Genomic DNA, 27742 nt, shown 5'->3' with positions numbered 1-27742 from the left:
AGCGTCCTCTAACGGTAAAAAATATGTAAGACCAACGACACACCCAACATCCACTCACACTCGGTTACGGTTGTAAGATCTGTGTTAACGATCGTCGATTATCACACACAAACGGTTTCTACTTTCTATAATAAATATAATATTGTCTGTGTAGTTTTGTTGACAATTTCATGTTTTATTTTATCGATTTGGTAACAGTTAGCAGCTGACCTTAGACGGCCCAGAATCCAGATGCCAGTACACCTTGTTTACTAATAAAGTTTAATACATCCAACGTTCGTCGAACGTAGCAGGTTTCTGTCGTTTCTGAAACATGGCCGAGTCTCTGAAACGTCTTGAGGACGAGATCGCGGACGACGAGAATTCGTCTGAAGAGAATGGTCACGATTGTAAGATTTTTTATAATTAATTTGGACATTATAATAATTTATTAGTGTATCTATGATTTATAAATTATATTATTATTTTTACTAGATACCCATATTATATTATGCAGGTGTAAAATATAATATTTTAAACTTCCTAGTAATTATAATGTTTTAATTGTCGTCAAACAATTCTGTACTGATGATCTCCTGTTGTTGTATACTTATGAATCATTCTATACAGCTGAATCGTCAGAAGATCCTCGCCCTTCGTCTGCCGATTCTGCGGTTAACAACAAAGTCTGACGATGATGTAAAGCCAACACCAAGACCTAAAAAGAAATCTACTTCAAAGAAATCCAAGAAAAATGGTTAGTCTATATTTACAATATCTATAGGTTGTATGTATCACTTATTGTAATATTGACTACTATTATGATTATAATAATATTTATTATTATCAAGAAACCATTTTGTACTAACTATTTTATCATTGTTTTTATGTGTAGCCGAATTATCAGAAGACGCATCTCCGTCTGTTGCTTCTGCCTTGGCAACAAGTTCCAATGTTGATTTCGTTGAAGAGGATTCAACATTAGAAACTAAAAAGAAATCTATTTCGAAAAAAATCCAAGAAAAATGGTAAGTCTGCATTTAAAATCATTTTTGGAACTTAGTAAATCAAAACTTAGTTATGTGATATTAAATTATTATAGATGACACACCGGCCAAGTCAAAAAGTGAATTTAACGAGTGTCCTGTATGTTTGGGACCGGTTGTGTTCCCAGTCCGTACTCCGTGTGGTCATGTCTTTTGTTTCCTATGTGTGAAAGGAGCAGCACGACAAGCAAACAGGTGTCCAATGTGTCGTCAGCATATACCTATAGATTTTGACAAAAATCCTATTATTCTTGAACGCCAAGAAGTAGAAACATTTGATGATGGTTACCAATGGTTTTATGAAGGCAAAAATGGTATATATTAAATTGTTTTCCATTGATCATGGTAATATTGTACACTTATTTTGACTTTAATTTTCCATTTTAAATATTTTAGGCTGGTGGCAATATGATAAGAGAACTTCTGAAGAAATTGAACATCGCTACAAACTCAATGTTACAAAATTTGATGTACTAATTTGTGGCATCATGTATACAATTGATCTCAACCGCAATGTGCAATACAACAGAGAAAATCCAACAAGGAGAAGGAAAGTGAAACGAGAAAATGCCAATAACATTGCTGTGAAGGGAATTGCTGGTGTTCATTAATTTCAAGTATTTTCTCATTTCCATTTACATAATATTATAGTTATTGTTCTTTATTCGTGCATGACACTAATATAATTATGAATGGAAATTTAAGTGTATACTTTATGTACTTAGTAATGTTAAATTTATTATTAACATACTTCATATATTCATTTTATGGCAAATTTTGCTAATTCATAAATGTTGTCAATTTTATTCTCATTATTTATATTAAGACCTGGATACCAATAACTTTTAAAGATATTTAAACAATTGTGGTTAACTAAGAATTTATTTTAATAATTACATTAAAAAAATGTAATGTGTATTTTTGTTTTCTTTTATCAAAGAAAAAACTAATATATATATATTTAAGCTGAAATTATCAAATTGTAAGCAATATACTTTACATTAAAAACTAGTCTTTATATTCACATTTTATTGGTATCCAGAACCTCTAAGAGTTTTAAGATTTGTTGTAAGAATTTTAAATTATATATTGTTTTTTTTTTTGTATGATCTGAATGAATTATTACACATATTATATTATATCTTAAGTATAATTAGTATAAAAATTATAAGACATAAAGTTTTAACTGTACAAAGCTTATCAAATTATTATTTTACAATGGTTTTAGTATTGATGCCGTATTATTTTCATTATTAATATCGCTACTCTTATATTGGCGGTTCGGCTTTTCATTCCATGGTTGTACATTTCCTGATCCATATTGTAAAAATAACAAATTGGTAGCTATTAGTATTGCAGCAGACAGCCAAAACACATCACGCCATTCTTCCATAGAACTCTAAATTAGTGAAAAAATAAAAAAATTTAACCCAATAATACAAGATTAAATATTAATATAATAGTTATCATACATTTGGAACCATAATGCCAACAATATAAGGTGCAATAACTCCAGACAAACATCCAATTGTACCCACAATAGCCATCAATGTTCCGGCAAAGTTGGGACTGAGATCTAAGGCATTAACTTTCAAACTGGGTACAAAAGTACCCATAAGTCCCATACCTATTGTGAAGCTAGCTACTGCTAATACTTTATCACATCCAGAATATGATGCTGCAACAATTCCAAGTGCTGGACCTACACTAGCTGAAAAGTAATAACAATATTTCATTTATTTTATTCTCAATTATACAGCTCTGATTATTAAACTGTTTTACCTATAGTTACAAATGTTTTACGGATGCAAGTTACTGTAAAATACTTTGATGATAACATTGAGTCTACTATGAAACCCGAACCCATAGCTACTAACCACATTACTATGTATGGCAAGCCAGACAATAAACCATTCTGAAATAAAAAACATTTTGTAAATCTATGAGGTTTTTCAAATAATATATATTAAAATCCTGCATTATGCTATTATTTATACTTCGACTACTGAGAACTTCAACACTGACTTCATATACTTTGGCAAATCTGTGATTATGGTGAACAAACCCCAATCATGACCTATTTGAACAATAATCAATCCCCATACTGGTGCTGATGTTGCAATACTTTTCCATGGAATTGATAACTTGCCCTAGGTAACAAATACCAAGTATATTATTATTACATGTAATTCATTTTTATTAATATTGTTATAAAACAAACATCTTCTGGGTCAATAGTGTTAATCGCCCTGTTCAAATACTGTTTTTCACTTGAACTGATAAATGGATGACGATTTGGATGGTTGTATATCAATACAAACCAAAACATGAGCCACAGTATACCAAAAATTCCAAATGCATAGAATACGCTAGTCCAACTATTAGTATACCGCATAAGAAAACCACCTAACTGCATAGAAGCAACGTTACCAACTTGTGCTCCTAAAAATTAATAAAATATATGCATGTATAAAATAAATATAGTTCATGTCAAACAAAAACTAAAAGTGTGTTGCATACCTACCAGCAAATACCAGAGATCCCAATCGACCCCGTTCTTCAATTGGTACCCATGAAGCAAGTAGCCTGCTCATTGCAGGATACAATGGTCCCTAAAAAATTATATTTTAGTTATTAAATAAATAAACACTGTAGATGATAAACATCTATAAACAATAAAAAAAACATTTATTATTATATTTGTATAAGACATAAAAACTTTGAATTATTAAAGTTTTAATTATTCTCATGAAAATAAATAATTTTCCTTTAAAGTCTAAACTATTATTAACAAACAAAAATAATTTTTACTGTATTCACTAATAAATTTATATTTTAAAATAAAAACATTTTGTACCTTTAAAATTTATATAATAACTAATAGGCTCATTAATTGCGTATAGTGTAAAGAATAATATTCATTAAAATCACAAAAACGTATTAACCATTTTGTAGTAAAATAATTTTAATTTTAAGAATCAATCTAAGGTTTACAATAATGTATTACAATATTTTTCATAGTTTTTAAAAATGAATAAAAAAATAAGAACAACATTGGATAAATGACACATAAAATAATGATTTTTGACTAGTCATAATGTTGTAATTTTAAAACTATTTCCCATAGAAACTTGTAAAATTACACTATTCCTTAAATTAACATTTTCTATACTCAGTGAAATTTTAAAAATAATCAACTGACTAATTTTGTTATATTTATAGCTATTTTAATGTTCTACTTAGTTTTTTTTTCTATAAAATGAAGATTAATATTTTAAGTTAATTCAAAAAGCTTGAAAGTGTAATTTAAGACAGGATTACACACTAGTCGTTTCTTACAGCACTTTAAAAATATGAAAAATATATAACTAAACATTTTTTTTTAGTTTTAAGTTCAAATTTTATCAAAATCACGAACATTTAAAATTGTTAAAAACGTATAACTATCCTTTTAAATTGTAATTAATACGGCTTAATACAGAATTCAGAGTTCCAGAATTATTAAAATAATAAAATCCCATTAAAGTTTCATAATTACCAAAATAAAATCCACGTTCCTACAAATTCACAGCCCTAAGCCCCTAGGTATATTAGTGTATTACTTTTAAGTTTAACAATTGGTCAATTTACTAAACATATAATTACTAACAATAATAAATACAAATTTGGATATTTGATTCGTCAGAATGTTAATTTATTATATTATGTTAAGGTACTTGGGTACCTACAAATTATTGTAAAACAGAAACATCTCATTTGGGTGTTAAAGTTAATAATATTGTTTACGAATGCCTATACTTATTTTTAAATAATAAAATGTAGTCCAAAGACTAGCATACCTATATAAACTTTTATAATTATTTGTTCACTAATCTTTACTAAAGTACTTATTGAGTACTGTATAGCCACATAGTGGTCTGCATTACTGCATACCTACCTAATATTATTTTAATTACCTATGTAACAATAAATAATAACTAATAAGTAATAGGACATAGGTCATAAACTAATAACTCATAGTTATTTAGTTTTATTATGAAATTATTTTATAAATGTATGAATGAAAAAAAATTAATTAGAGATTGTGATTTATGAGTTGCTTTAAATATATTTTTATAATAAATTATGGCCAGTTAGTTTCACAAATAAAAACTTTTTATCTAGTTTAAAATTGGATTCCTACTATCGTAATATGGCCTATATATAAAATTGTATGTACTTATGTAAATCATAGTCCATAATATTATACAGTACTCAACTAATCATCTCTCAACTGTATAGTTTTAATTAATATAAATTATACGTCAACAATTATATTTTCATGTGATAATGAAAAATAATATCACGTTCGCAATATTTATCGAATATAATTACACTACAGTACGTACGTAATGATTTTTTACCTAGTCGAAACGTTAAAAACAAGTTCGAATCTGACGAATCTAGGGGTATACTTTTTTAATTTTCTCAGGGAAATACTATGATTAAATAATAATTTATTCTTAGACCATATTTTATTTTTATTAAAATTGTCAAATAATTTGGTGTAGGGATGCTTGTCCCAAATCCCATATAGTTTTAATAGTAGGTATGTGGTTAGTAGTAGGTACACTATATTAATGTAGATAGTTAGTTATCTATACATGGCTACATATTTCACATACAATTGGTCAATATTATGCGGATATATTGTTTAAATATATTAATTGATACTTTTATTATATTATTAACTATTATGCACGGCCTAAGTCACTGTATTAATATTATAATCTGTAAAAATATAAAATCCATACTTGAGCGAGTCCGATGATCAATCGCAGTATAATAAGTTCTTCTGGCCCATAGCTCCTGGCTACAAAAGGCGTAATGATTGTACCAATACTGCTAAATAGCATTCCCAAACCCAATGTGGCTTTGCCTCCGTACATATCGGCCAACATGCCACCCGGCATTTGCGTGATTACGTACCCCCAAAAGAATGAGCTTAACACTAATCCTTGGGTCTTTTCATCCCAATCGAATTCCATTTCCTGCAACAACAACAAAAAAATGATAAATCGTTTTTTCACACACCAAAACATTTTTAAGAAGAAGCTACCGTTTTAACAAAAATTAAAAATAATCAAAAAGTCATACTTGACCTAATCTAACCTATGGTCTAAAAATTAAAGGAAAAATAAGCAATACGCCAACTAAATTAATTTAAATTAAATGTATTATATAACAAGATAATAACATATTAAATAAAAATAAGATTAAATTAAATTAAACTCATGACATTGAATATGAATAACGAACATTAATCGTGTAATTAAAATATTATAATAATTAGTGATAACACATTTTAAATAACATAATTACTTAAGATAGTTATTATAATTATAATATCAAAAATAATAACACAGCTATTACCTATATCTTAAATTTAAAATTCAAATAAAGGAAAACTATAAAAAAAATAAATTTTGTTATTAAATTGTTATAAATTTATGTAAAAACAATAAAATATAAGAAATAAAAATCAAAAATATTTAAAAAATATGTCAAGTTTAGAAAATACAAATATTTGTTGAAAATCTCGTCTCCTTATAGTTATTCTTTATTTACGTAAATATTCTCATTTACCATTATATTTTAGATTCTGAACGGACTAACGGAGTGATGAATGTATTGATTTTACAATGATGTAAATTATTACATTATATTATTATATTTTTGTTTTTTGTCTGTCATCACGTTTTGGAGTATAGTAGTTAATAGTGCTTTGATTTTTTACTTCAGCCCCTCTTTGAAAAGGAATATGAATCTTGTTGGTACTTTGGGGGGGGGGGGTCAAAAGTAAAAAATGTGCAGTAGTTTTCAAAAGCGTCGGTTAAACCCCTAAAAAAGTAACGGAAAACGGAAATTTTTACGCACAATCAGTTTTCGACAAAATCGATTTTTTTATTTTTCTATAACTCAAAAACGAATCATGGTAAATACTTGAAATTTTCACCAAATGTTTATATTAGCGTTATCTATTTATGATTTAATTTTCAAAATATTTTGACTTTTTTAAAGTTATTTATAGACAATTGAATTTTTCAATTTTTCTGTTGTAGGTATTTATTTTTTTTTGAAATGCCTATAAAATAAATTTGTTTATCCAAAATATCTTTAAAATTTACATTTTGCTCAAAAAGCGTCATAAGTCAAAAAACAAACATTAGTATAAAATCAATACACTCATCATGTAGATATCCACTAAGAATCGTAATTAATAAAAAAAAACTAATATTAAATAATATGTAATACCTACTGGCTACTAAACGAGAAAACGTACCATTTCTCAATAAACTTTACTATATACAAGAATAATAACTAAATGAAGGATGCATAGTGTATACCTACTATACCTATTTAGTATTTTCTACAACCAACCTGTCCAACCTACCAAATTTACAAAATTGAAAATATGAGAGAATTCAATCGGTAAATTACTTTGCATACTTATTTGATGTATTACTACAATAACCTTGTACTTTCTAGGTACCTATATAAACTTACATTTCATCACAACCGTGAAAATTGATCGTGTACACCAATAAATAATATTATCAACAATAACATCCGGTGCAAAGATGTTTTTGCTTAATTATTATCTTGGGCTATTTATAATGATTTTATCGGGTAAAAGTTGTATCATAATATTATTATGATATAGGTATCTCAATAGATTATATTACATGAACATTAGACTTGATCACTAATATTATATATATATATATAAGTATATTATGACGTATATTATTATACACCAGGAAATAATACAACATTTAAGTATTATTATATATTATAAACAATTAAAACGTAAATAGTATCGTAACTGTTTGAAATAAATAACAAATACCATTCACACGACGTCATAGCAGAATATATTTGTGTACTATAACTACCTACTTATCTAAATATTCTAAGTTATTATATTATTATATACTTTTTAAACCATAGGTAAATAAAGGTTTAAATTAGACAATATTATAGATATTGTGTTATGATTTACAATACTTACCCTACAAAAAATGAACATAATATTATGTGTTAATGTATATTGTACCTATAGAATACAAGTTATATTATACAGGGTTATACAAAATAAATCAGAAGTCAGAAAAGATGAAACCTACTACCTACCTTTAAATAAATTAAAAATATTCTCTGTATACTGATTGAGTCCCTATACCCGAACGGGAAAAAATAATATACTAATTGAATCCCGGGTACAAACGGGACATTTACTAATTGAGTCCGAGGATTATTTTGAGTAAAATATAATTTTATATAGTTTTATTCAGCCCATCCAAACATTTACCAATTTATAAACATTTTGTTGAATGTTGAATGTACAATGCGAAACGTACCTATTTAAAAATTAGAAGTGTTCATATAATTAATTCAAGAAATTATATAAAATAAAAATAAATAGGACATCAAATGCAGCTGTTGCAATCAAACACAATAACTAAATTTGAATATTTACAATGCTTATCCCATAAATTTTTACCAATATAAACAATGTTATTACTTATTTTATCATTATCTATATTTATTTAATTATACACAAATTATTCATATAATATTATTATATTTATATTATAAAATGTTTTAAAAAAAAAAAACATTTTTAACCATAACTGTAGATTTTTTGTTACAGACAGTCCTAAGTAAAAATGGGAAAGAAAATGTTTTTTTTTTGACGGGACTCAGTATTAAAACATGGACTCAATTAGTATTATACCTAAAATTTCATTGGACTGAATTGGTATAATTGGTAATTAATTACGATTCTTAGTGGATACACGATGAGTGTATTGATTTATAATAATGTGTTTATATTTTATATTAGGTATCATATTATATTACTCTAAAACTAAAAATTAAAATAGGTAATATAAATATTTAAAATAGGATTAATAATCTTGAATAAAATTGTAATGTAAAGCATATTGTTTAAAAAAACACTTTTTGAGACTTGATTATCTAGATATTATAAAATATCACTGCAATATTAGAATACATCAAAAATTAAATAAATATGCCTTAGAAATTAGAATTTAGAAATATAAAAAATATATCTAGAAATACATATTTTTTTATTTTACTTTTAGCTTTTTGAGAAATTTTAAAATCTTACAAAATATAGACTATATTCTTTAAGCACAAACAAACAATTTTCAAACATTATCAGTTATTTATTATTACATATAAGTCTGAAGATCAAAAAACAATTTTAAATATTTCTCACCTTCGATAAAAAGAGGTTCGTTTTTATACAGAGTAAGGAAACAACAACTGTGCATCAAAAAGCCTTCCCCGGGAATCAAAATTAGAAAACTATCATCTAAATTCTACTCACGCCATATGGACTGAATAACTTAAATTTAAATTTATACAATATATAGAATTCATAATAGATAACAAATATAGTAGCATTGATTTTAAAATATACTTAAATAATATACTATATTATAAGTTTATTTTAAAATCAATAATAATAGGTATATTGACATTATTTATTTGTAATACCTATGGGCTATAGTGTTCACATGACGTCATATTGTTGAAATAATTGTAAATAAACAAATGTTTTTACAAAATGTCATAAAAAATATTACACAACACTTATTAACATATTATAATTTTTCTGTTAATATATCGAATAATTACACTGGTATTTGGACCGGTTCAGTGGTAATGGCTTATTTTTCTAATTCTTCGCGATAATAATTTATCATTTTTGGCGCGTTTCCCTTGTACTAATTTCTCACAACTGTAATATATACATGTATACACACACACACACACATACATAAGTATACCTGTAAACTCGTAAACATATGTAGAGGTAGATTATATTATTTATATATATATATGTATATGACAATGAGACATTACGCAGGCACGTCGCACCGGCCGCCGCCGCAGAGCACTAAGGTTTATAAAGAATCATCCGACACTACCATTTTTGTAAATGGCTAATTCTTATATCGCCATAAGGTAACTGTTCTCATTTCTATGCTGACCACGGCCAATGGTCATACACTATATATATATATTTATATAATCTAAGACTACTACTTTATACTATACTGTCTACTAACTATATACTAATACTATAACACTATGGCGACGACCACTACAATATAATTTACATTTATATATATATATATATATAGGTATACTACACAGCTAGTAGGCATGTACTGCGGATACTGTTCTGTGTTTACACGCATAGATATATACACTGTCGATGATCGCAAAACCTTCAAACGTGTTACACATATCGATCAATCGATCGATCTTCGCGTGACTGGTGAGGGCCGCAGGCGCGCAATGTCAATACGTCATTTCTCTATAGGTATACACGGTTTTTGCACTGCCTCATTGCTGTCTGCATGTGCAGGCTGTTACCCGCAAAATTATCCGACGACAATGTCGTTTGAATACGTGTACATTTTAATAGTATATAATATAATACCGACCAGTGTTCGTCTGGCGTGCACGAGACACGACGCTGTAACTTTTTAAATTTCTGAAAATTCATTTAATCCGGCTGACAACAATATTATAATATCTATTTCCATATAAATATTAAAATATACCTATAATATTAAAATGAAAATACACGGAAATATTCCCCAAATATATTTTTATCCTTTAATAGTTTAATAGTTCATGTATTATTTTATTATAGACATTATAAGCATCATTCATGTTATACATATTATATTGTGACCCCTGATATCAAACAATTGTAAAGTGTCCCCAGTAAAATAAAGAACGACCAGCATTAAGGGCTTAAAAGACAAAATTGATACCCAATCAACAATTCATATTAGCGTGAAGCATCACCTATATTACAAATTATTTTATAGTTAAAAATGCATATTTTTTAGGTTCAACAAATTAATACAAGAATAAAAAGTAAAAATCCCCAGTATTTTTCTTAAAAAATGAACAAAACAAAAATAAATTGAAACATATTATTAAAATCTTTAGGTGCTTTACCATACATTTTATTTATCGATATATTTATATGAGAGATGTCTTGCTGTGATAAATATTTCTTTCAAATGAGAACTCTTATATACTTTTTATTTTAAATTTTCAATTAGATACATTTTTTATTTTGAATATGTTGATTTTATTATACGATTAGTTTTCGAGTGATAACATTTTATGTAATGAGAAATAACTAATAAGGATATAATAGGTTTATAAGATATGAGGGATAACTATGATGATATGAAATGATCATAATTAATATTTATCTAACAATTTATTTATTTGTAAAATGTCCGAGGATAATAAGTTCTAAATTATAAGTATTATAATATAATATTATATATATTATATCTTATATTTTTTTTAGCTATTATTAAGGAAATAAGAACTATTGTCTATTACCCTTAAGACAGTCATAAATATGTGTTTCAATTCTCAAATATTTGGAATCACTGATCTATAACGACTCTAACGGACTTAATGGATTTAATCTAGCCTAGTCTCATTAAAAATACTATCACATCTTATATATCATAGGTTATTTATAGTATGTTAATTAATGTTATCATTGTAATTTAAATTTAATGACTTATTATATGAAACCTGACATTTTCCATCCTTGATACAACATTGAAAATTAAAATAATAACTGTACGTTAGTTTATTCATGAATATACATCAATATAAACTATAGAAATCGTTTTACTAGCTGCTAATAAATATTAAATACTAAATTCTTGAACAACGCTTTAAGACGATTAATATAGTTAACTGTATATAGATAGCCGGTTTGATGCTAGTAATTGCTAGTAATTGTATAAATTCATAAAATTCATATGATACGTTTTATTTATTATTGCTTAACCGAATATTTTTTACAGTCTAAATTAATTATAATATCATACATTCATACATAGGTTTTAGGTACCTCTGAATTCGCTGTATAATCGTGGTTATAAATATATATATATATACGAATTTATTGCATTCAAAATGTTGTAAGAAAATAAAACCTATAGTGAGTAAGTTAATTCTGAATTTTATTTCATTCAAAAATAGCTATATAATAGATCATGACATTGTTCGATAACAGAAAATAATGTGACAATTAATTAATCGCTTATTGGGTTATGGTGTTATACTCGATTAGTTATGTTAGCCGTTAAGAGTTTTTAATCATTGTGGTTGAATGTATGGTTAAAGTATCAGCAAAATATATAATTATAAAAAAAAATACTTATGTTATACCTTTTTGAAGAGAGTCGCATTTCCAAATGACTTTCCGTCTGGACAAACTGTGCCCAAATTAGCATCCTGATAAACCGTATGGTGCTTTTGTTCTGCCATTTCGGTGATCGCCAAACTCAAGCAAAATCGTTGAACATAGCCTATGGCCAATGCCATAAAGCCCATTGAGCTCAACACATATCTCTGTTGGATAAAATTGCGGCTGTCTGCAACAGTAATATTTATTCATCATGATCGTATGTTGCTTAAAAGGAAATGTTATAAACCGAGAAATTCGATTAAAAAATATATATATTAAAGTAAAATGTGTATTTGATGTAAAACAAATTAAGAATAAATGTTTAAGCTCTATGACTATATGAGAATAAAAATGAAAAACTAAAATCGTAGACCGCAGTAACCACTAAGCTGCGTAAATAGATAAATTTATAATAAATTAAAACTATATGATGATACCTAGTACCTACTATACATCTATATGACTATACTGATATTCTTAAAACGTGCGCGTGACAAAAATAACAATAAAACATGAATTTGGCTTTGTCGAAGATTTAGCGTAACGAATTATTGTTATATTATAGTGAAGTTTTTTTTTATAAAGGTTATGAGTATATTCCGTATATGGTGATGTACCTGCAACATTTAGATAGCTTAAATTTTCTAAATTGTATATAGTTACCTATATATTTTAATATATTATCACGAGTCTAGCTTATTTATTATACAAATATACAATATTTTAAAAATTTTAAATATATATAATTATCTAGTATTGTTTGAATAATGGCAAAATACATTATTATATTGTTAAACAATTATATTCGAAAATAATTTATATATTATGCGTTATATAATTGGGAATAATAAATAATAATTATTGTGCATAATAATACAATTCATACAAAATAAATACCCCTTAATTATAAGCACAATATGGGACGAATAAAGAAGAGACAAAAATTGGAGTTACGCGATTTAAGAGTCACCTAGCTGTTATAGTGGCATTATTAGATTGGGACGAATTAGATTAATATAAATTAAGTTCATATACGAGTATCTCGTCGATCACAATTTTTTTTAAGACTGCATGACGATTTCCGAGCCATGAAGGGGTACGTAAATTATCGTATATAAGTGTATACTGGGTTAAGGAAATTTTCTAATCTAGTCTTAAATATTACTAAAAAATAAATTCACAAATGTACAATGTTATATAGTTATTTTAAATTTTTTTAACTTTAGATGTTTGAGAAAATGTTTCAACATATAAATATATAATATATTGTGGATTAAGGAAATTGTATTTTCCTTGAATATTATAAACTTTAATAGTCATAATACTCGTAAGTTAAACATAAATATGAGTTTTTCCTCAGCTATAATAATAACTATTGTGAAACAATATTAATATTATTAAAACCTGTTAATAACGTAATAGGTGTTCGGGTGTTCCTATATTGATTATACCTTATACCAGAGATTCCCAACCAGGGTACCACGAAATTATTTGAAATATAATTTTAGTCTATAGGCCATAGGGCATAGGGTGCCTCCGGATTTTTAGAAAATGACTAAGGGTGCCGTGACAACACAATAAACTAGGTTTATAATTTATAAATTACGATACTGTTTTATGATATTATTTTCCATAACTGATATCTATATACATTTGCATTATCTTTTTTTTAGAACTAATTTAGCATATAAGGTAATAAAATTTAATTTTGTCATTGCTAAAATTGTAAATGTCCTTTAAGATGTGAAAAAAAATTAAAAAATATAATTTATACTTATTTATTTTTGTTTCACTTTCACGGTCTTAATTTTTTTTATTGCTGTTTACGCGATTTAGATACCTAATTTAAAAATATTTCAATATTTATGAATGCATAAATTATACATGGTGTAGACGGTGTAGTATAGTAGAATAAATAGGTATTTTGTAAGTTTAGTAAGCCACTCAGTAATAATTTAAAAGTCAAAATGTAGTAGAAAACTGACAAGCAGTTTAATGATTTTTCTTCAAGATCATATCATCCAAAATACAAGAACTAAGTTTTTCTCACAGAATTACTATTTACCGTCAAGATAAACTTGAAAAAATAATATTTTTGGCATTTTTTATTTATTTTTCCTTGAAATGTAAAATATATATTATCACATAATATAATTGAATTTATTATATTATTAGAAGAAATTTCCTTTAAACATTTTATTTTATATATGTAGTTTATTTATGAATATAATATATTTATTATGATGTCAATAGTTATAACAGGTAGGTACTTCAGTATTTGTTAAATAAACTGTAAAGAGAAAATAAGGAAAGAATAAATTTCCACATTTAACTATTATAAAATTGTTATATTTTTCAGTAATTTAATATCGAAGAATTTTTGTTACTAAATAGTTAGTATACAGAGTGTAACAGATAGACTTGACCAAAAAAAAAAAATTATATTACTTAAACGTATGACAAAAATTGTTAATATTATATGATGAGTAAATAATTTAAGAAAAATACTCATGTCGCCAATTCTCAAAAATCATAGTTTCATAAAAGTTATTACGTTCCAAATTAATTTAATAAAAATATATTGATATTTTAAAAAAATTCTAAAAAATAAACTACTTGACTTGGATAAATCTTTTTACCATCAAAATTGTTCTTATAATCAGATCACAAATTGGCTATATTAAATTTATCCAAAAAAATGTAAATCAAATTTTTATTTTTTATTTTCAGTTTTAAAAAATAAACATAAAAAAATTAAATTATACATATAGCGCTAGAGTCACTTAAAGATAAATAAAAAAAAAAATTGAATTATGAGTTATTCCAAAAGTCATGACTTGCACTGAACTGCAGTTCTATCTGTTACAGTTTGTATATTTAGATATTACTGGCACCTACCCTTGAAATACTAACATCTCCAAAATTGTTTTGAATTCTCTTATAAATTATATAATATGTACACTGTACAGTTGACATTATAATTGTATTATCTTATAAATAATTTATTTTATTTTTTATTCGTCGTTATATGATTAAATGATTTATCAAATAAAAAATAACTTTCTGATTTAATTTAACTATTTAAGTGCGTTCATTTTTAAACTATCTAAAACTAAGAATACAATATGAAAATGTATTACAATAATTTACGTTCTATTAAAGTTTCATACTTGCCTCTATCTTATAACTTATTGTTTTTTCATAAATACACATAAAAAAAGTACATCTATAGTTACTTTTAAATTTCATTATATTTTTCACAGACATTAATCTAATTGAAACTAATGTACTTAATATTTTTATAATTTTTTTAATAATACAATTACGAATATTTTTTGTTTTTAAAGTATTTGCAAAAAATATCTAGATCCACGTGACTCATATATATCTATACTATCTAGTTAAATATTTAAATTCCTTATAATTCAGGCTATATAAGTTTACTTTTTTTTTCAATTAAAAATTTGAATTAGTATTATATTTTTAATAAACTATAATCATTAGTCATACAATAAGACATAAATAAAATATGTATGATATTATAATAGTATACATGCCTGAATCTTTATTCAATGCCATTGTTGTATATATAGTATCCGACGAAATAAATAAAAAAATATGTAAAGAATAATATTATGATTTACATTGATAAGAAAATTATAAAAAAAAACTTATGATATCCACAAACATGACACGTCTAACACTCTTGACCAGCAAAAACATAATAACTAATCGCAACGGATAACAGTTTGTAATGCTTATAGTTGCTTAGTGTTTTTATGGCCAATGCGGAACGCTGTAGTAGGCGATTGTCAAATCATTTCTACTGGTCGCGAATATCATTTGGGTTGGGCAAAATTTTAGAGTACCTAATCATCCGAAACTAAAATATGTTTTTTATTATTACTCTTTCAAATATGATGAATGCGTGTACTTGTTATGATACAATTGATACGTAGTATTAATACATTGAAAATAATCATTATCGTATTATCAATGATCATCTATTGAGAAGAATATACTTTTATAAAAAATATAAACGCCTAAATTATAATATAATAGTTTTTTAAGCGACCAATAAAATATAATATCTATATAATTAATCGATTCATTTTTTCAGTATACATTTCGTGATATCAATGCATGCCTTAATCGTATATTTAATCGCATACATACTTATGTACCTACGTGAAATAAAAAGTCTATTATTTCAAAAATTTCACGGTCATTTAATTATTGATTATAACTTTTAATTAATATTTTCCAATGTTGTTCTACGCATTGTAATTCATGTTTTGATGTCATATAATAACTAAATAATTAAAATATGAAGCAAGTCATCGTCGACATCATATCATAATTTTGAATAAAGATTAAAATTATTAAATTGCATATTATATACAATATAATATATAATATTAGGTATACAATGTACCTATATTATATTTATACCTACATATATAGTTACATTGTATGCATTTATGGATATTATACAAATTTCTCGGTGTATTTAGTTATTACTTATTATACATATTTAAATATATAATTTATAACATATTATATATTATATATTATACAAAATTCAATATTTTGGTTTCCAAGACTTTCAATTATTAAATAATCAAATTGGTTAAGCCTATAGATGAACATATAGTACCTACATGACATCGATACAAGACCTATAGCTTTTTTTTTTTTATTGAAAATAGGATATTTACAATCTGTGTTTAACATCACAATAAGTAAATTAGATAATTTATGTACATGTTTAACTTGAATAATTTGAAGAGGGAGGCCAACCAGTGATGGAACCCAACTTGAATTTATTTTAGATTAGCAAATCTCTGCAATATTTTCTTTTGAGCCTATGGATGGGATTTATGGGTTGAATAGATGAGATTTGTGATACTAACGGGTTAGTATGGGAAGGTAGTTTGAAGTAAGACCTATAGCTAAAATAGATATTATTAAAACGACAAAAATAATTTTATTGTTTATTTTTAGAATAATATCATTAAAATATGTATTATTATTATTTTTAAAATATAAACAATATAAACATTTAAAAACATAAAAATTTAAAAATTTAACCTAACCAAAATCATTTGATATAACCGCATGTAAAAGACGTAGTTTTAGTTAATGGATATTATAAAATTAATTTTTTCAATAAAATCGATTTTTATTTTTTATGATTATATTTAGGTATATCAATTACATACATGTATAAATGTACATAATATTATATAAAATATAAATTACCAATTATCACGAATTACGGATTTTAAAGAAATCGGTCTATTATTATTAGGGCCGGAACTTGATGACCCAAATATCTTTTAAAAAATATTGACAGTCTAATTTATATATTTTTTTCTTAATGATATTTTTAATAATTTATTCATGTATTATAATTCATTATTCATGCAGAAAACTTTCGATTAAAATCAAAAAAGAGTACTAAAGAGTAAAATGTACAAAGAAACTGAAAAACAACTCAGTCAGCAAAATTAAAACTATTAAAAGAAGAAATTTAAAAAAAGTCGAGAAGAAAATACCCGCGGGGCATAATAATAAATGGATGGTCCGGAGGACTCTAAACAAACTACACTCAGAATTTGAAAGTACGAAAGTGAACCTTAAATGGAGAATAATCGGTGTGAAAAAAACACCAACTGTAAATATGATGAGGTTCAATCAATGGTACACATTTTAGTCTGTAACAACTGCCCAGCTAAATTCGGGATTAGGAGACGTGGAATCAACAAACAATTAGACCACCGAGGTACTCTGCATTGGAGTCATGCAATATAAATATTAAATACACTATTATACATGTCATATATTTTGTCATCGTATTATTTATATTATTATTGGGTTTATACTAATTTTATATTTGTCGACCTTAAATAATGTTTCATATTTTTTTTTTACTTTTTATACTTTAAATTTGATCTGTCATCCCTGCTCGAAAAAAAGTTAATCATTAACTTATTATTTAAGAAATCATACGTAAATTTACGGCTTGTTCATAAACTATTTTATGTTTAATGGAGTAAGTGAAAAAGATATAAAAAATAATAATATTATTGTAGAAGTTAAGTAAAAATTACTTTAATACTATTTATGTCTATATTGATAATCTTTAAACTATATAAAATAGTATACATATATATTCTTAAATTAAATATAAACCATTAACTAATAAAATATAATTGAACAGACGAATAATTCATTACCAATACACAATTATTGTTATACTGTAGTAATTGATAAAATAAACATTGTAAGCTTTATGGTATTGTTTATTTTAATAATATGTAACTGCATAATACATAATACATACATATATTATATAACCTATAGTCTATACCAGCGTTTTTTAAACTGTGGGTTGCAAATTAAGTTTTTGTAAGTCGTGAGACTTTTTTTTAATTATATAGAGATAGATTTTAAAATATTTATGTTATTTTTTATACTATATAAACATAAGCTATATATAAATTATAAGGTACTGTTATCAACCTTAGCAGGAAACAAGCACACACTTCGCATACACTTTATTATTAAAAATACATTTGTAAAATTATACTCATTATAAACCTATAGACGTTATAGTACAGAGTAATAAGTAATAAAAAAACTATATTTTTTTAGAACTAAGTATATTCAATAAGTATATTGATCCTGTAAAAATGAAACCATGTGGATCGCAATGGAATTTCAAGAGAAAATTTGAGACGTGGTCCGGTGGTCCTAAAAAGATTGAGGGACGACTACGAACCTAACGAGTTGATTCCAAATATTGTCGAATTGGTTCCCTGATTGTCTACAGGTAACATACGAATTGATTACCGTACGCTTTCATAATAATACAATCTTATTAAATTAACTTTTTAAATTTTTATGATATATTCAATCAGCAACAAGTTCCTTCCCATGTTATACAGACTTAGGACTGTATAGAATTATTATAGATATATAAAATATTTCATACTTCAAACATTATCTATAATACCAAGGTATAGTTAAAAATGTTGCTCAGTATAATATATTCATATTATACGCTATTTACGTATTGGTCAATAATAATATTTTTTCCTTATATCAATAAAAATAATTAAATGAAACTAAACAATTATTACTAGATACAACTAGATATAAAATTGTGTTCATAAATTTTATCGGACATCGTAAAAACTAATAAAATATTACCTATAAGATTATTGATTTGTACATATTTTGTAACAATTGTATACTTACAGGAAAGTAATTTTTTGGGGAATCAATTCACACGCTTTATTGTCTTTATTAATTATTTGACCTGGGAACCAATTCCGCATTACCCAGATTGAGAATCACTGATCCATACAATATATTTAATAAATTATAAAATAATAGAATATATTGTACCTATACAATTATTAAAATTAAAACATTGACTAATCAAAAATAAATAAATTTTAGGATGTTTCATAAATCATAATAATAATAATAATATTCTTTATTGGTTCTTTCATTTTAAAAGTACTCTGCTGCCGAAATTGTAAGAGATCAATAATAATAATAAAGATAAAAGTTATTAATGTTATCAAATCTATTTTCTACTCTAAATGATTTTAACTTCAAATTTTTGTTTTAGCATGTACATACAGATAACCCAATATAACAGTTCAATGTCCAATGTAATAGGTAATGAATGTTCTATTTTCAAAGTAGCTATAATCGCTATTTACAATATTACGAGTAATTAATTGATTTTTCTAATTAAAAAACAAATTAAAAACATAATATAAACTATACAGTATTAAAAAATTGAAATTGTATATAACCTTATACTAAGGTCCGTCAAGTTAACTGCCAAAATTCAAAATGTTATATCTTCAAAACTATGAGGTATAAGGTTATACTTATAATTTATAACTTATATTATTACAGTGAAACTTCCTATTACGAAGTTTCAGCGAGTAATAAAAGAAATTCATAATATAGAAAAATTCTTTAGACTGTGTTAAATTAATTTGGTTTTTATTGTATTAATTTTAATTGTATTTGTATTAAGTATACAATGGTATTATAATACACAATATTATGTTAGATACTTGTTATAGTAGTAATTTATCATGAAAAAAAAGATGTTACAGTAGGAGCCTAATTTGTATTTATTATATTTAGCTGGGAAAAGCGGGGAGGCTTTCATTGAAAATCCTTAATATTCTACTCAACCCATAACCTGATAACGATATAATGTCGAATTAACTGTTGTAAATTAAAGCTATTAATTTACTATACAAGCTATGAGTTTAATATATTTTATAATTTATTTAAAGTGCTAAAACGAATTAAAAAAATAAAATATTCATATGACAAATATTTTTGCATGTCAATGAACATAATTGGTACATATTACCTACCTTAGTGTACAGTTGAAATACAGAAAATGTTCTGATTATTGAATATTTATTGTCATATTAAGGTAGGTATTTGATAAATTCATAATAATAAAATCAGCGCGTTACTATAGGTACTTGTTTGTTACAGACGTTACAGTTACTTGAATATTTAATTAAAATATTAGCATACAAGTTACAGCGTAGTTAGTTCTTGTTTTTTTGTAAATATCTAAATAAATTTTAACTGCCAAAAAGTCTCTTATTTTATTTTATTTTTTAATAACATTGATCATACACAATTTTCTTGTTAAATATTTGAGGAAAAAACTGAATGATGAACGATCATTAACACTATTATTATACGTACTTACTATACGTATTACTTTATAATATTTGTATCTATTTTTTCTTTTTCTTTCTCCAATTAATTGCAACAAAAAATTTATCTGTGACAAAATTATTTGTTTAAACGAAAAATAACGATTTTAGTTATTTTGTTATAAATCAAAAATATTATTTGTGGAGCTTTAAACTTTTAACGTATATTATAATATTTTATATTTTATTCACATATTGAAATTTTCAAAATATTTAGATTCATTATAAACTATTACTTATTTATACCGCATATTTATAACCTATTATTTAAAAGGTATTTACATATTTTCCTGTAGTAAGTTGGTATTGATTAAAAATGTATTAACTGCACTTGTATAAATGTTTATATGCAGGACCTGACAGAAAAAAAAATAAGCAGCTGATAGGAAAAATTGGAAGATCGGATGCGTATTGAGATGGTCTTAATAATGGTCGATACTCGATAGACTATAAAAATAAGAGAAGAATAAGCTAAGTATAATATGGTTTTATAGTAAATGTGATGTTTTCAGAAAAAAATTAATTTAAAATTACACATAAGAACATTATGCAGTATAGTATAAAAAATAAAAATCTATTATTTCACTAATAAGAAAGGTTTTATATTCTTGTACTTGTAGCTTGTATTTTTATAGCACTATGTCTATGACTAATAATAATACATTTTTATGTTAAATAATTACTCCATCCCTGGTGTGTATAGGTAATAGCCAATAGGGTATAGCAAGTACAAATATCTGGTGAAATCGAAGGCCGGCGGAATCGACATAAAAGAATATCAGGCGGAATCAATAAAATCCCAATAATGTTCAGGGAATTTACTAGAAAATTTGTTCACGTCTACCTACGTTCAATGTGTAAAAATCAAAGTCGTTCGCGTTTGTGTTCTTTTTTTTAAGAACACTTTCAGGTTCATGCTCTTAAAAAAATTGACACATTGAACAACACGGCAATATTTTCTTACAGTTTCTCATTATCTAATTATTATTTTAAAATGTTTAAATACAATTTTAAAAACCTAAGTACTTTGAAAATCTTAGAGAAATAACCAAACAATTATTTTAATAATATAGGTAATATTAAAATTTTACAAATATTCGTATTTATTTTAGTTTTTCCGATTACTTTAAAAAGTATTGGAAATTTTCAATGTTGACTAATTATGTAGGTAATATATAACAACATAAAATAAAACACGCCTTTACCCAAATCTAATATAATCTCTGGGGTACCAACCTTAGTTGAAAAATACAAATATGATGTAAAATGATTGATAAGTAGCAGGTTATAGTTTAAAATTTAAATAGGAAATTTAAAATTGTCACCTTCCTATAGTTATTAATCTATTTAATTATTTTAATTATTATCAATTATAAAAATAAAATTGATAAGAAATATAAATTTTACATAGATATTAGATAGTCTTAATATGCGTAAAATAAATACCAAATAACTATTTATGTAATTATATAATTTATGAGTACCTAACTACCTACATATTTAAATTAATTAATTAATTATTTTTATTTTGAATATAGTGAATGTAGGAATTTAACTAGATACTATAGAATATAACAAATACATGTTGATAAATATATTACTTTTTAATGTTATAAAGTTTCCTGAAAATATAAAATATGTTGTTCAAAATTATGTTTTATTTAATTTAAGGTGTTTACGAGTTGTTCGCAAAATATTATGAACGTGAATACGATGACGCGTTCTTCCCAAAAACTAAATATACAAATAAGTATGTAGTAGAATTGAGTATTAATTAACCTACATTAAAAATAGATAATGCTATAGAATAATTCTTATATACAATAAATACATAACACGAGTTTATTTCATATTTATTAAAAGTAGGTTTATCAGATTGAATTTTATTATAAGATTTGTTTTACATACCAATTCAAATTTTTAAAAATACATTCGTGCATTTCAAATTAAAATCAACACAATATTAAGTAGGTATTTAGAAACTAGTTGGAAATTTAAATGTTACAAAACATAAAATATTATTTTTGAATCTTCGTGCGGAAAAAAATAAAAAAACGCAAGTTAGGATACTATTAATAAATAATAAAATATTTAAGACAACTGTGTACACTAGAGAGTAGAGACTAGAATACAAATTATAAATAGAATAAGATAAATTATTTCTTGTTAAACAAGTTTCAATTTTTGTTTATTATATATTTTACAAAACGTGTTTGGTATTTCCAAAAATACACTCCGTACAAAACTTGATTTTATTTTTATATAGGTAACAACTAATTCATTTAACAATTTTAAAAGAATTTTGATAGTTTTTTTTCCTTATTTATTTTATTGACTCGCTAACCTCTATTAAATCCATATTACGTTATGATAAATGATTTGAGAGATTTTCAATTATAAAACACTGATACTTTTAAAATTATACCAAAAATACCAAAATTCTTTAAATAATTAAAAACTGGTTTTATTGTAAACTGAAGCATTTTTCTTACGTTCATATCATAGCATAAAATGGTTAAAAATCATAAATTGACTTTTTTAACTTACAATATTGGTACAATACAATTTTTGACTAGGAACAAGATTAGAATGAGTTATCGAATCACTCTTTTTGATCCTCTCCCCGTCCCCGCCACCAAAAAAATATCACACAAAAGAAAACAGCAAAAAAACTAATTATATACCTATATGATATATTATATTATAATGACGTCTTCGCGATCTATCTAAATCTTTAATGTTATACAATATTATTGTATATTACCATTTGTAATAAATACTTACGTTGCCTGTTCGACGGCATTACGTAGAGATCTCGTGCCTTTGCGGCCGCACTCAAGAGTTGTAGAGACGAAACTGCTGCAGTTTTAACGGCGTTCTTGACTAACCGTCATCACAGTCGAAGCACGATTGAGATAACCGCGATAGATTTTATTATAATGTCTGCCGTGGACCGTGGTTATAAAATAATAGGTATAACCAGCAGGCCGGCGGCTACGTATAATTATCATAAATATAATATAACTGTATAAAAGCTATCCAGAATCTGAATTGCAATAATGATTTGCATGTTATAATAAACCTAATATCATATTAATAATATGTAATATATATTAAGATTACATGACGCGAATAGACACGCACAGATCACGTCGTTGTGACGTCATTGAGTATTGACAGCTATAATTTTAGTACAAGCTGTAAAAAGAGTAATTTTATTGTGTTCACTCGGCAGTTGCGTACACTCATAGATGGCAGGAAATGCTATGGGGTTTGTTCATCCCTAAAATTGCTTTTTTCCGAATTTATAAAACACACGAAAATGTAATTATAAAATCTACTCCCAGACGGCAGACACTATTGGAAAAGTCTTTGTAGAACAGACTAGTTTGTATCAAATTGAGTTTACATTTAAAAATAGTTTTCAATATTTGGAAAGGGAGGGCATTAAACGCTCTGAAAAAAAATAAAATATATTTAATTTATTTATATTGGCATCTTATAAATAAATTATTATTTTTTTTAATATTTTGGCTTTTCTTCAACTATGTATAGACGAATTTGAAATTAGAAATTTTTATTTTCCAATGCTCACAAATAAATATTATGAAAACATTTATGTTAGGAAAAAGCTTAAAAATACAGTACACGCATGGTTCCTCATAAGTATTTCTTACTGCCATTAAAAAAACTTCAAAAATGTATAAAATATACAAATTTACTTTTTATATACATTTTAAGTTCAGTTATTTTGTTGTGCTTAATTTAAATTATATTATTATAACTATGCACATTACATAATGATATATTCAATACAATTAGATACATTTATTTAAAGCGATGTATAGAAATACCTCGAATATTTTCATACCGCTCAACTTTTTATAAATATGCCGTATGTCATGTGTTACTGTGTCAGTATCGTCTTAAAAGTTAAATTAATAACATTAAAATAATATCGTACATAAGTCACTTGATTTTACATTTAAATTTTATTTTTTAACTATTTGCCTACCTCTGAAAATTAAAAGATAAATAACCATAACACTATACGTATTATTTATACAACGGTATAGGTATGTTGGTCCTGACTTGAGGACATAGGTGAAACTACTTGTCAAGCTAGTCAGATCATGATGACCTGACCTAATGCCGACAAGTTATCGGCCTCAAAAATGATATAGATGAAATTATTGAAATACATAATAATATATTAGGGGTAGCCCACTGCCTACTGACTTTAATTTTGAGAGCCGCAAATTTATGAAGCTAATTCTAGGCGAGCCACATTGTTAAGAGATGTTCATTAAATAATTAAAATAGTTAATAATTTTACTCTAAGCGACTAAGCTTGCAGATGTCAAGAGCCGCATGTGGCTCTTGAGTCTCGTTGTGACTACCCCTTTAATATATTATATTAAAATGCCATGTTTGTAATTATTTTTCCGAAATGTAATTATGGAAACGATAAATATATATATATACCACTGTTTACAATAATAATACATAATATAGGATACATAATATTATCTTATTCTACTTGATGTAATTATTAATACGTTTTAAGAAGTAAGAATAAGTTTTTTAATTTATCTTCTTAAAAGTTTAAATCAACAAATGGAAATTATTTTTATTTAATTTATTTGTCTATATTTATTTCAATATAATGTTAGATTGTGGAGAGATTTATACCATAAATTTTTGTCAATTATACGTGTATTTATAGAAATAAGTAATGAGAAGAGCGGTGATGGCCGATGTCTACAGGCCATATTTTCGTCGCGGTGACATGGTATCCGCACCGCAAACAGCCAACAGGCTGTGACATTTAATAATAGTATCGGTATGTTTTTTTGGAATTCAATTTAAAGTTTAAATTTATTGTGGCAATATGACTATAATATAAAAACATTTATTAATTTCTAAGTATATTGAATATTGATATAAAAAACAAAGCTCAGAGTATTAATTGTATAAAATATATAAATAAGTTCTTCTATAACATAAAAAATATACAAACTTGAATAGCTAATATTTTTTTATCGACGGAAGGAGACATATTTAAATCTTTTGGCCTACCCTTATACAAATGTCTAGTTTCGGCTATGTTTAAGAGTATACAATATATATGGAAAAAGTGAACAGAATTATAGCTAATATATTACTAATAGAAACTTATTTAAATATATAATACAGGCTGAATATAGGCTGACATAACGTTTCAGATCAGAATCGTTATTCATATGCAATGATTTATCATTGAATTCAAATTTAATATATTATATCCATTACTGTAGTAGTGTAGTAACCTACTCAATGACGAGGTCATTCAAAACCAACTATACAGAAGTGCGAGTTCTCTAGTTTTTTAAAATTTTAAAATTAGACTTATTCTAGGTTACATTTCATTTAGCAAACGTTTCCCTACTGATTCACGGTCAAGCAGTTCGTGCCATAAATTATATAACTACAATAAAACATACATTTGAATCACGCACATGATCTAATATATTATATACAATGTAACGTGTACCTATTTATTATGCATATTGCATACTGTGGCGGATTGAGGAGGACGGTTTGGTCATAATATAATGGTGGTACATAGGTGATCGGCCTATTATACGTAAAATATAGTTACTTTAAGTATAGTTTTATCTATAAACATTTATACGTTTAAAATATTATAAATACGATTTGTGCATTAGTTAGGTTAGTTTAGGCCCCGACACCACCTCCTTTTTCTCGGACTACTGGGTATTTTTTCTGGTGTAACATTTAAGTTGAATCGTCCGTAAGTAAAATAAAGTTACATAATAAATATAAAAATATAAAAATATAAAAATATACATAATATGGAATAGAGAAAATATATTTTGCACCAAAGTATATATAGATATATCCGTAGGTACTTTACTATTTTAGAGATTGGACAATAAAAACAGAAATTTTAGTATTTCGATATGTTTATGGTATTTTATCCTATAATGAGAAAACTCCGACATCAGTTAGTGGAAATTAACTATATGAATTATCTAATAAATATAAAACTATACAATATGAGTATTTAGTAAAGTATAGTAACATCGGTGGCTATATACCTATAGACCACGATTTAAGATAGTAATATAGTATACCAGACACCAGTGTTAGTAAAATTAGGTACTTTTAAAAGGAACTCATTCCCATTCCTTATTCCTGTTGTAAAAAAAAACTCGACCCCGTCCCTCGATCAAGGGCGGATTCAGGGAGGAGGGCAGTGGGCACGTGTGGCAAATGCCATCCCCGTTGGAAAAAAATAATGTTAAAAAACAAGCATTTTTATCATATTGTTTTTTGTTGGTGGGGGGACTGTATCTATATTATATAACTTTTCTTATAAAGTGCCCCCCGTTAATACATGCTGGATCCGCCCTTGCCCTCAATCCTGTTGCTAAAAAGATCGCGTTTACGTTCGTTTTAAATTTATATTTTAATTTATAAACGATTGTCAGTGATGTTTTCATAGACAGAAATAATAAGCTAATTTTTAAATTCGATACGTTTTCTGAAATATATATGACTTAGATTGAACTTAGAATGCGTACACTTTTGAATTTTGGACATTTACAATTTTAATAAATGCTAATATGCGC

General features: G+C 25.7%; 1 protein-coding gene and 1 pseudogene across 2 annotated transcripts; one reads left to right on the top strand and one right to left on the bottom strand.

Moving 5' to 3' along the window:
- The first annotated feature begins 61 nt into the window (after positions 1-61).
- LOC132928584 (E3 ubiquitin-protein ligase rnf146-like) lies at positions 62-2166 on the top strand (annotated as a pseudogene).
- On the bottom strand, positions 2157-24074 carry LOC132928570 (putative inorganic phosphate cotransporter). Of its 2 annotated transcripts, none has more exons than XM_060993359.1 (9): positions 23892-24074; positions 12318-12523; positions 5819-6055; positions 3550-3637; positions 3247-3467; positions 3023-3175; positions 2808-2940; positions 2498-2736; positions 2157-2424 (listed from the first exon to the last, which is right to left on the bottom strand). In XM_060993359.1, exons 1-9 carry the CDS (start codon positions 23908-23910, stop codon positions 2239-2241), a joined length of 1482 nt encoding a protein of 493 aa, XP_060849342.1. In that variant the 5' UTR covers positions 23911-24074; the 3' UTR covers positions 2157-2238. The 2 variants fall into 2 exon arrangements, with proteins under 2 accessions (XP_060849342.1, XP_060849336.1); XM_060993353.1 differs by lacking the exon at positions 23892-24074 and adding an exon at positions 15890-16076 and having other exon boundaries at positions 12318-12519.
- Between the last annotated feature and the right edge of the window lie 3668 nt (positions 24075-27742).

This window comes from Rhopalosiphum padi, chromosome 1 (genome assembly GCF_020882245.1).
Source record: "Rhopalosiphum padi isolate XX-2018 chromosome 1, ASM2088224v1, whole genome shotgun sequence".
Classification (NCBI taxonomy): Eukaryota; Metazoa; Arthropoda; class Insecta; order Hemiptera; family Aphididae; genus Rhopalosiphum; species Rhopalosiphum padi.
The sequence above is the reverse complement of the archived record's forward strand: the minus strand, read 5'-3'. Positions and strand labels throughout refer to the sequence as shown.